This window comes from Diadema setosum, chromosome 10, assembly GCF_964275005.1.
Source record: "Diadema setosum chromosome 10, eeDiaSeto1, whole genome shotgun sequence".
NCBI lineage: Eukaryota > Metazoa > Echinodermata > Echinoidea > Diadematoida > Diadematidae > Diadema > Diadema setosum.
In genome coordinates, this window is record NC_092694.1 from 35,563,439 (window position 1) to 35,576,253 (window position 12,815).

The 12,815-nt window shown below is 36.2% G+C and overlaps 2 protein-coding genes across 2 annotated transcripts; both read right to left on the reverse strand.

Moving 5' to 3' along the window:
- Positions 1–1,541: 1,541 nt before the first annotated feature.
- On the reverse strand, positions 1,542–2,081 carry LOC140233980 (interleukin 17-like protein). The gene has a single exon (XM_072314066.1). It carries the CDS (start codon positions 2,079–2,081, stop codon positions 1,542–1,544), a length of 540 nt encoding a protein of 179 aa, XP_072170167.1.
- Positions 2,082–12,070: 9,989 nt separating this feature from the next.
- On the reverse strand, positions 12,071–12,610 carry LOC140233981 (interleukin 17-like protein). Its single transcript, XM_072314067.1, has one exon. The coding sequence runs from the start codon at positions 12,608–12,610 to the stop codon at positions 12,071–12,073; it is 540 nt and encodes a 179-aa protein (XP_072170168.1).
- Positions 12,611–12,815: the final 205 nt, after the last annotated feature.

Below are 12,815 nucleotides of genomic sequence, written 5' to 3' on the forward strand. Positions count from 1 at the left end.
TCAAACATCTAACCATGTCTAAACACTTTTTACTGTAATTATCTAAGATAAAGTGTTTGTTTAATGGTTTGATATTACAGAAGTATGTATCTGACTTAAAATGCGACAAAAAAAAAAAACACACATTACTCCTTCGAAACCCCATCTACCTTATGATTCATTATAGTATACATAACAGTTAAATACAAAACATTACAGTCAGTTTATTGTACAGAGGCTTATAAATACAATGCATAAATTTACGAATAAATAGGTGGGATATAATATGTATAAATAAGTACATAGATATGTATAACTGTACACTTCAATAGGAATACAGCTTTTCTTCCAGAAGGTAACAACATATTGCCACATAGTGGATACTTGTAATGCATGACGTCAAACTTGACCTTTTTTTTCCGTACTCAAACATTGAGTAATACAGACTACAAATTGTACATTTCTTTTACAGGCTTCGCGAATTACAATAAACATAGAACTCAAAAAGTAACAAACACACACAGAGATCACGTCCTCATGACATATTATAGAAATGCAGGTTGGAATCTGTGAGAAACTGGAACGATGATTAGATTTAAATTTGTACATTATGTGTTTAAAATATATTTTTTTGCTCAGTCACTGCTTAATGAGAAGATTACTATAGCTGTGATGTCACATGTTTATAACGATATAAAGAAAACATAAAGAAAATTCAACATATTTTCACTTTTTCACATGATATTAGAACGCTTGACTTACCTCTTTCAGAAGGCTGGTGGAAATAATATTACCCTTAACATACATCAGTGACAGGTTGAGGAAATGTGCACTTTATTCCAAAAATTAAATGTTGTGAAATTCTCGTTATATTTTGCCTATATCGTTGTATGCTTGTGACATCATAAACCGTAGTAGTCTTCTTTCTCATCCAGCAGTGACTGCACACATAATTTAAGAATGCATAACTTTTGAACGAATTGTACGATTTTCCCCAAACGTTCACTAATGTGTTCTAATGATATTGCTGTATTTACTTAATCCACTTGTATATGAAGGTGGACTTGTCCTTTAAGACGAATACTGTTACACAGGAGATACATTGCAATTTTACATCACAAATCATCTTAAACAATTTACAGAATAGTTCTACCTCTCGCCTTGTTAAAAAAAAAAAAAAAAAAAAAAAAATCCTGAACTTCGAATCATCTAACTACGGCAACGGCTGTAATTGTTATTAAATCAAAATAAATTCTACCTTTTTCTTTTCGAATGTAATCGTCACTAATTCAAGATTTTCTGAATTTCCACTTTTCCGCTATAACGTATAAATAAAAATTATCCATCAAAAATAAGATAATAAATAATCTTAAGATAAGAAATATCTTAACAACAATTCAGTTTTAGCAAGAGCTAGATGGCTCTTGTAGACGACAAGGTGTAAGGCAAGACTGGAGTTTAACACATTTTACAAGAATAAGTAAAAATATTTGAATAGTCAATACTGAATACATTGCAGCAAGAACTCAAGACATGGATATTTCACCAGCAGCTGGCATCTATTATGCTCGTCTCATACGCATACAGGCACATGACACGGGGACTTGCAGGGTCTTCTGCTCGTACCTGAAGTGACCATCCACACACTGGGTCTTCTGCAGGACTTTCATGTTGTACATCACAGGTTGACATCGAAGGTTGGGATCCACTTCGTGTGTGTAAGGATCCAGACATGCAGAACACTGACATTGGGCCATAGTGATCGCCATTGGAATCCGGTCGGCATTGAAGCATTCCACGTATGTCCATGGACACGAGCCGTCTTGGTTCATGATCTCCGGACTTCCAGCGTTTGGTTTCACTCCTACGGGGCAGTTCTGCGGGCTGGAGACGCCATCAAACGGACAGCTTGACGTGTGGGCCAAGCCCATATCACTGGTCGACAGGTTGAAACTTTGTACGGCGAATGCTGCCGCTTGAGGATAGAAAAGATTGGAGTTCAGTTCTCGTCGATGGGAGTCAGCTGCGTCTATTGGCAGACATGTCTGAGAGGTGCTCGGGACTGGTGAAGATGTAACCGTCTGGAAGATGGCTGCTGCCATCGACGTAAGTAGAAGTAGGGTCTGATGAGGCAAAATGATAAGAGATTGGTAAATGATACGTCCATACGTCCATATGGATGAAATTATATCAAACTAATTGCTTATGCCAATGCAGAAAATATAATAAGTGGAAAAAAAACAACCTTGAATACTATTCGCATTTCAACTAGAAACGGAGTTTCAACGGAAATGGGAAATTATTCAAATGGAATACGTAATTATGATAAATCTTGTCGTCCTGTTTCTTGTCGTAGACTAATTACACGCGGCTTTTGCAAAAATACATTAACCTGAATTAATCGACAAATAAAAAATAAACTGAATCTGCTACAAAAGTTTCATCACGACACAATTTTCGAGTGTTTGCTAGATGAAAAACGAGCGCAGGCTGTCAACTGAAATACCATGCGGAATTGTAGTTGCAACGATACCAACTGTCAATGTTAGGTGTGATGGTAAGATAATCATAATGGCACGACTCTTCTTGAATGTCAAACTAAAGTTGTGGTAGGACTTACATTCATTTTGAGCGTGGTGTTGAAGTCCTCTTGTTTCTTGGAGTGTAACGTGCCTTTCCAATTGAGCCGTTTTACACGAGTCCTCTCCACGCAGCAAGTTGACGTCGAGGTGTCTTCCAGGCAAGAAATGCTCGGTGATATTCACTGGATGCCCTAGTATACAGGCTTAAGATGATGGAGAAAACTCCACACTGACGATTTTTATACCATCAGCTTACCGGATGGAGATTATGTCACCTGTACGGACACGGAACGTGTCATTATACTTCCTAGTTCCTTCCCGCTATCATAGACATCCAGAGACTGTTATTTGTGTTGTTTAAACAAAGGCCTACACCCTGTTCAAATATGAAACCTCTCCATGGACAAGGGAATTCCCTGGAGATGGCGCTTTAATTACATTATGTACATAAAGATCCAAAAATAGCCTTTTAAAAATACACTCATTGTTTCATTTAAATAGAATAAAAAATTTGATATTTTTTTTCAAATGATCTAATCCCTTAAGTTCTTGGCACTGACTAAAGCACTTATTGAAAAAATAATAAAGTCATTATTTGGTGACACAGATCTCTGAAGAAATGTTTTAGATAGAGAGAAACCCTGACGTAAATTAAATAGTTTGTAACTCCAAAGGATATGTCACTCTACAGAGTTTATGTTTCTGAAACAATATTTATGAGAGAAACTTAAACACACAGTTAAAGATACGGATGTAAAAGGGAAATTAAGCATAGCAGAAAATTTATCAGGGGGAATATTTACTTTTTGAAGAGGGAAAACAACCTAAGCCGTATAAACCTAAGCAAGGCCAAAAGGGAAATTAAGAGTCCCAGAAAATTTACCAGCGGGAATATTTTCTGTTTTGCAGTAGGAAAACCAAAGCCGTACAACCGGAAGCAAGGCCAGTATGGTTTACACAAAGACGGATATCTTATTGATAACTTATTGATATATCAAGAAAGCAAGGAAATATGAGAATCTGACTTTTTGAGGAGAAAAGTATAGTGAATGATGAATGGCAACTAGGATGTGAAGAAGTCGACATAACCCTCTCCCCCTTAAAAGAACATGCAAGGTAGAGTCTGGCTCTCTCCCTCTTTCCGGTTCCCCCACCCTTGCTACGCTGTACACACATTAGACCCGTTGAGACCTGAAAGGTGTTCGCAATTGCATTCAAAACACTGCAAATAACTCTGCTGGAAAGAACACAGTGTCCCACAATGTAAAACAATATGTGAAACACAGTGTGAAAACGTTGTAAACACAGTGTGAAATCTCTTCACACTGATAAATTCGAGCATATCAATAGTGTGAACACATTGTGAATCATCATTTCATAGGTACGAATCATTAATTCACGGTGTGGAACAAAACATTGATAATGAATACCCTGTGACAAACCACATCACAGTGTGAAATAATCTCCAGACTGTTACATTCGAGCGTTTTCTCACAGTAGACTTTGTGAACACAGTGTAAACGCACTACGGGACACTGCATTATTTTCAGTAGGGAAGGAGAAGGTGTTATCTGCCATCTTCAACCAAGACATCGAAAGGATAATATCTTGTCATATTTAATAGCAACATGTCTACTCCACTCTGTCTCTTTTTCTCTTCCTAGAACATGCATATAAACTTAAACATCAAATGAGGTAAATGCACCGGCATATCTTCCTTTTATTGAAGATCTGAATAAGAACGACCCAAGTCCAAATTTTGGCCAAATTCAGTTTGACATGGGAAATTGTAGCATATGCATGGACTCATCTTGTGTATAAATGATAAATCCTAATTACCCCCGGAAGTGCCTGAAATAAATGAGTTAAATCTTATAGGAATGTAAGAATGAAGGACTTGGGTCATTCTTACATTCATATTATAGCGCCCTCTCTCGTCCTCTCATCTCTATAGCAGAATATCATGTATATGATTCAAAGAACGACCCAAGTCCATCACACAAAATGGCCTCTCCACAATTAATGCAAATGTTAATTGTCATAGAATATTATAGACCATCTATTCGTAATGCATTAAGGCATGATTACTAACCAAACAATACTTTACTATCAACATATGCAATAAGTACACTTTCATAACAAAATTTATGACATTGGGAATATTATAGCATTATTAGACAATCTATGATAAAGTTCAAAGTAAGTCCCATCATAAATACTCTGAAATTAAAGGTCTTTTATGTATTTTCTAAAATTTTGTTTTGTTTTTGTTTGTTTGTTTTTTATTGTTCCATATTCCACATTTCAAGAAATACATAAAACATAAACATCACAATACAAAAGCCTGGATGAATTGTCAAGTACAGCTTATAAGACAATAAAACATGTGAAATATGAGGAATCTACATAGAAGCATTGCTTGTAGGGTGTAGATTCCCAGATGCGGATGTGAGATTATTTCTTACTTGGTATATGTAATTAAAGGAATGACAATTTGTGAATTGGAGAAATATAATCGCCAAAAAGTAAAAAGAAAAAGAAAAAAACAAAGAAAACAATGTCCGCGGCACAAGACTTCTTGAGAGTTGCGTGATCACCCGAGCGAGGTACAAGTCAGATGCAGTGTACAATAGCAGAGATACCAAATGTGTACAAAGGAAGTTCAGGAGATAATACAGAAATCACGAGCGAGGCACATGTTACATAATCGATAATGTCAGTAATGTGAAGCATGATCAGAGAATGTCGAGGAGGATTGAAGAATAGCTATAGATATGAATTCAGAAAAACTAGTTTAAGTTTATGCTTAAATGAATAGAGAGACTGGGATTGGATTATTTCTCTATCCAACTCATTCCAAAATTTAGGTCCTGTAGTGGTTATTGTTTTTAAAGCATATACGGTCCGTACAGGAGAAAGATGAAAAGAATCTTTTTGTCTAGTAGGGTAAGAATGAACTTCAGTATTTTTGACGAACATCGAAGAAAACACATCAGGGAGACCACCTGAATTTAACTGATACATAAATGACCCGATATTGAAATGATATAAATCCTGGATTTTAAGTGTTCTACTGGAAAAGAATAAGACATTAGTGTGTTCCAAAAATGTGGCGAAGTTAAGTATCCGTATAGCTCTTTTCTGTATCAGTAATAAAGAATTGAGTCTAGTTGTATAGCAGTTTCCCCATGCCAGGATTCCATAACCTATATAAGGCAAAAATAGAGTAGAATACAATGAATGGAGAACATGTTTAGGAAAATACTGTTTTAACTTATACATAACACCTACATTTTTGGATAGTAATTTACGCAATGAATCAACATGAACTTTCCATGTCAACTTACAATCAATATAAACACCAAGGAATTGTATATATTCCACCTGGTTCAATTCCACGTCGTTAACAACCAACTTACCCGGTAAAATATTGATTATATTGCTAAAAAACATAAATTTTGTCTTGGTCAAATTCAATGACAATTTATTAGCCTTAATCCACTTAGATACTGATTTTAATTCAGTATTAATGGTATTCAGTAAAACATGAGGGTTTCGATTTGAATAAAAAATGCTGGTGTCATCGGCAAAAAGTAGAAAATAGAGCAGAGAGGACGAACTGCGAAAGTCATTCATATAAAGAATAAACAATAAAGGACCTAAAAGGGATCCTTGCGGTACCCCACAAGTTATAGGCTGTGAGCTGGACACATGGCCATTCAAACTAACAAATTGAGTTCTTCCAGTAAGGTAACTTCTAAACCACTCCAAGGCCCTTCCACAAATCCCATAGTGATGTAATTTGTACAATAATATTTCATGGTTGATTGTGTCAAAGGCCTTGGAGTAGTCGAGAAAGATACCTACTGTGTGACACTTGACATCGATCGCTTTGATAATTTTCTCTAGCATGAGTAAAATAGCATGAATTGTGGAATGCTTTTTACGAAATCCAAATTGATTATCATCTATTACATTACAGTCGTTTAAGAATCGGAATACACGTGTGTACACAATCTTTTCAAGTAATTTAGAAAAAGAAGTTAATAACGATATTGGTCGATAATTTCCCAGTTCGTCCTCTCGGCCCTTTTTATATATCGGGATAACTTTAGTGATTTTCATCCTAGTAGGCACTACACCGTTCAGTAATGACAAATTAAATATATGGGCGAGGGGTACAACAATCTCATGTACAACATATTTCAGGAGATAATTAGAAATTCCATCATAACCAGTACTTTTTTTGGCTTTAAGATTATTTACAATGTCAACAATTTCGGATTCTAATACAGGCATAAAAAACAAAGATTGATTATTGCGATGACTTAAATACGTAGAAAACGGTATGTCCGTTTCCGGAATAACATCAGCTAAATTAGATCCAACCTTCACAAAATATGAGTTAAACGCTTCAGAGATTTCATTATCATCTCTTAACTCGATGTCATTTAAACAAATCTTATGGATATCCGATTTATTTCGTTTCTTCTGAAGAACATCATTAATGACTTTCCACGTGGATTTAATGTCCTTCTCATGGAGAAGAAACAGTGAAGAAAAATATTTCTTTTTTGCCTCACGCAACACAGAAGTAAGAACATTACGATAACTAGTATATTTGCTTTTAGCAGCATCAGTTTTGTGAGACTTGAATATATAAAAAAGCTTATTTTTCCTATTGATAGACCTCAACAAAGATTTCGATATCCAGGGGGATCGTGACATTGGGAATATTATAGCATTATTAGACAATCTATGATAAAGTTCAAAGTAAGTCCCATCATAAATACTCTGAAATTAAAGGTCTTTTATGTATTTTCTAAAATTCTGATTGCATAACCTGTGTAAAAATTTGTACCACAGGGTTACCACAAGAGTACCGCAGGAATACCATAGGAATACCACAGAAATACCATATGAAGTATCACATACTGTACCTCAGCACTCCGACTTAATTTGTAATACTGCAGGAGCACATGCCAGGTTAAATACTGTTTCAATCAATTGTTATGATTCAAAGCAATACTCATTTATCAATTAAATTTTGGAATATGTGTGTGATATGTTTGTTTGTTAGCTTATTCCAGTAGGACCTACTGCTGTGTGTTAATCCTGTGAGTGTATTGTCTTGTGATAGTCATGCGATACTGTGATTAGTTTGTGACTTTTGGGTAAGAACCACATAGACTAGAATTCCACACTGTGGCAACTCTGTGGGCACACAAAATTTCACATATTACAGTATGTGACACACTTTGGCCAATGGTAAGCTGTGGTAACTGTGATTTCTATCAGATTTAGCAAGTGGTAAGTCACATAGTTTTAAATACACACTGTGCTCTTACGTGAACACATCTTTCCCACAAACTGATAATATATAACACATTGTGGCTATTGTGTGGTAGCTGTGGTAACTGTATACTTCTATGTGGCTAGTAGGAGATACACCACATAGTCCATCGTTTCACACTGTGACATCTTTGTGGAGGCACTATTCCCATAGACTGCAATATGTGACACACTGTGACTAGTATGTGTTAACTGCATGTCACCATATGATAAGTATGTGGTTAAAGGGACTTTACAGTACTGGTTGAGGTGGGGATTCACGTTTTGAACATTCCTAAGTGAGATAATGAAAAGCCTCTTATGAAATATGGAAGAGCATGTAATTGTAAGAAGGATTCAACGTTTATTTGATGAAAATTGGTTTTCAAATGGCTGAGATATCCCAAAAAGTGCTAATAATAAAAGGCGACATGCCACAACATTTTTACGATCTCTTTGTTTCACCTTGTTTTTGGATATCTCAGCCATTTCAAAACCGATTTTCATCGAATAAACTTTTGATACCCTTTAGAACTGCATGCTCTCTGACATCTCATAGAGTGGTTTCTGAATATCTCGCAAAACGTTAAAAGCTAAATCCTTACCTCGACCAGAACTGTACTCACCCTTTAACCACATACAGTTGTAGTCTGAAAATTCATACTATGACAACTCTATGAACACACCATGCCCACATACTGCAGCATATTATACACTGTGACCATTATGTTGTAAGCTGTGGTAACTGTGTATGGCAACGTGAGTTTTATGGGGTGAACCACATAGTTTGTAATTTCACACCGTGGGAAAACTGTGAACACACTATATTCACACATTTTACACATAGTTAACTATGTGAACACAGTGTGGTAACACTGTGTTTGTTCCATATTAAGGGCATGGCTCACGTTCTCTTCGATATTCCAACTGCTCGTCGACAATGTCCTCTCAATATAGTTACCTGTAACTCTCAGGTGTCCATAATTTGCACAGGCCTATTTGAGTAGCGAGGGACAAAAGTTATGAAACGTCTTCTCTCAAATTGTTTCAGCTCAACAGAAATCTGCCTGTGGCGCCTCCAATTAGGAGTCTTTAATATATCCCCCGCCCCCTCCCGAAAGAAGAGTATAAGGACATCAATGAAAACTAAGAAACGTAAGGTACAAAGTTGAGCATGTGTGAAGAAATCTTGAAAAAAAAAATCAGTAGACCAAAAATCCACCTATGGCGCCTCCTGTTAGAAGTCTATTGAATTAATGATTAAATATAAGGGCAAGGTACCGTTCATTTGTAAGACGTAGCAGTTTATTTCAAATAATTCAGATCTTATATCGAATGCATTCTTCACTTTGGAAGTAGCCCTATTTCAATTCTTTAATTCCCATTTTCGGGTAAATGGCATAGATAAACAATATAATACCTGTAAATCTTGAAATGAAATCACAACCCAAATCAAAAACTCCGTCCCTACGTAGGACCAACTTTTCTAAACTTTCAAGTGGTATCTAGAAATAGTTTGTAAATAATCATTCACCTCAAACCGCTCATTTTTTTTTTTTAATGAAAACACGATATTCTATTACGTCATTTTAATGTTTCTTTCATGATTTCTTCTTGACGAGTAGAAATGTTCTTCCTTTTTTTTGTGATGCGTGCGTGTTTCTGGCTCTGGCTGTGTATACGCACGTTACGTTTTTTTGTGTTACTTGCGTTACATGTGTATGTCGTTTGGGTGTGTGTGTGTGTTTGTGTGTGTGTTATTTCAAGTAGGCCTACATGATTACATCAAAATTATGTTGAATGATGTATGTATCTACTCGGTCTGACAGATAAGAAAATGTTGACTCACTTCTTTTCTCACAGTCTGAGGACACACCCTAAATCCTACACATGTTCACTGAAATGATATAACCACACACACACACACACACACATACATACATACAACTAAATGCACACCCTTGCAACCAAACGATCAAGCACATCCACATCAGATCTACATAGCCACACTCAAACTCGTACGCACACGTACAAATGTGGAAACAGAAAAATTGATACCGGTCACTTGTGGTTAAGCGCCGGGTTACTAAGCAAGTCGGCGAACGGACGCCGGTCGATCTATATCCGATGAAATATAAATGTATGTATGTATGTATGTTGTATGCATATAAATATATATATCATCATATCATTTAGGAATTTAAAAACTCTTTGTTAAGTCATTAATGTGTTCAGACACGATACATTATCTTTTATGCTTTTTATTGTGTTCAATAAATAAGTGCCCTTTGTAGTAGGTACATGCATGCACAGCATGTATGCACAATATACTTGAGAAGTGCAGCTTCCCACCCCATGAGGAAACGGAAATTAAACATCTAACCATGTATAAACACTCCTTACTGTCATTATCTTGGTTAAGTGTTTTTTAACGGTTTGATATTACAGAAGTATGCATCTGACATGAAATGCGACAAAAAGCCACATTACTCTTTCAAAACTCCATCTACTTTATGAGTCATTACAGTATACATAACAGTTAAACAATGTTAAATACAAGAAAATATATTCAGTTATTGTACAGAGGCTAATAAATACAATGCATAAATTAACAAATAAATAGGTGGATTATAATACGTATTAATAAGTATATGAAAATATATAATTGTACATTTTAATAGGAATACAGCTTTTCTTCCAGAAGGTAACAACATTATGCCACATAGTGGATACTTCTAATGCATGACGTCAAACTTGACTTTTTTTTTCCGTACTCCACATTGAGTAATACAGCCTACATTTCTTTTATAGGCTTCGCGAATTACAATATACATAGAACTCAGAAGTAACAAACACACAGAGAGATCACGTCCTCATAACATATTATAGAAACGCATGTTGAAAACTCTGAGAAACTGTAATGATGATTAGATATTTGTACACTATGTGTTTAAAAATGGAGAGAACTGATTGATCCATATGTATACGGTAGTACAGTATTCCCCTGACAAGTTTAAAGGACAAGTCCACCTTCCTAGACATGTGGATTGAGTGAATGCCGCGATATTAGTAGAACGCATCAGTGAGAGTTTGAGGAAAATTGGTCATCCCGTTCAAAAGTTATGAATTTTTTTAGTTTTTGCTCAGTCACTACCTGGTGAGAAGACTACTATAGCTTGTGATGTCACAGAAGAAAACAGAAGAAAATAGAAAGAAAATTAAACATATTTTCACTTTTTCGCATGATATTAGAACGCTTTACTTGCCTCTTTCAGAAGGCAGGGGGAATAATATACCCTTAACATACATCAGTGACAGGTTGAGGAAATGTGCACTTTATTATTTTTTTTTTTTAATGGGAAATTGTCTTTATATTTTCCTTATATCGTTATACGCATGTGGCATCCTACACCGTAGTAGTCTTCTCATCCAGCAGTGACTGCACAGATAATTTAAAAATGAATAACTTTTGAACGGATTGTCCGATTTTCCCCAAACTTTCACTAATGTGATTTAATGATATTGCTGCATTTTTAATCCACGTGTATATGAAGGTGAACTTGTCCTCTAAGAAGAATACCACTACACAGGAGATACATTGCGATTTAAGATCACAAATCATCTTGAACAAAACAATCTGCAGAATAATTTCTACCTCTCGTCTTAATGAAAAAGAAAAAAATATCATGAACTTCGAATCATCTATATAACAACGGCAGCCGCTGTAATTTGAATTAAATCAAATCAAATTATACCTTTTCCTTTCGAATGCAATCGTCACTCCTTCCATATTTTCTGACTGTCAAGTTTTCCGCTATAACGTATAAATCAATATTTTCATCGATTTGCTATCAAATCATCGTCACAAATGAACAGAGAAAATCTATAAGCGTCATTTATACAAAAACTACTTGCCAATTTTCAAAAATGCCCAAGTCAATCAGTTCAAAAATAAGAAGAAATAATCTTAAAATAAGAAATATCTTAACAACAGTTCAGTTTCAGTTTTCAGTAAGAGCTAGATGGCTTTTGTAGAGGACAAGGTGTAAAGGCAAGACTGGAGTTTAGCACATCTTACAAGAATAAGTACCAATTGGTACAAATATTTGAATAGTCAATACTGAATACATTGCAGCAAGAACTCAAGACATGGATACTTCACCAACAGCTGGCATCTATTATGCTCGTCTCATACGCATACAGGCACATGACACGGGGACTTGAAGGGTCTTCTGCTCGTACCGGAAGTGACCATCCACACACTGGGTCTTCTGCAGGACTTTCATGTTGTACATCACAGGTTCACATCGAAGGTTGGGATCCACTTCGTTTGTGTAAGGGTCCAGACATGCAGAACACTGACACTGGGCCATAGTGATCGACATTGGAATACGGTTGGGGTCAAAGCATTCCACGTAGGTCCATGGACACGAGCCGTCTTGGTTGATAATCTCCGGACTTCCAGCATTTGGTTTCGCTCCTACGGGGCAGTCCTGCGGGCTGGAGACGCCATCAAACGGACAGCTTGACGTATCGGCCAAGCCCATATCACTGGTTGAGAGGTTGAAACTTTGTACGGCGAATGCTGCCGCTTTAGGATAGAAAAGATTGGAGTTCAGTTCTCGTCGATGGGAATCAGCTGCGTCTATTGGCAGACATGTCCGAGAGGTGCTCGGGACTGGTGACGATGTAACGGTCTGGAAGATGGCTGCTGCCATCGACGTAAGTAGAAGTAGGGTCTGATGAGGCAAAATGATAAGAGATTGGAAAATGATACGTCCATACGTCCACAATATAGTTATAATGATGTAATGACGTCCATAATATGATATGATGATATCCTCATTCATCCATATTATCGATGAATGATTATGTCAAAATAATTGCTTATTTCAATGCAGTAAATAACTGGGTATCAACTTA

Bases quoted from the DNA above. Each gene is read 5' to 3' on its own strand.
- LOC140233980 (XM_072314066.1), bottom strand. From the start codon at position 2,081: ATGGCAGCAGCCATCTTCCAGACGGTTACATCTTCACCAGTCCCGAGC.
- LOC140233981 (XM_072314067.1), bottom strand. From the start codon at position 12,610: ATGGCAGCAGCCATCTTCCAGACCGTTACATCGTCACCAGTCCCGAGC.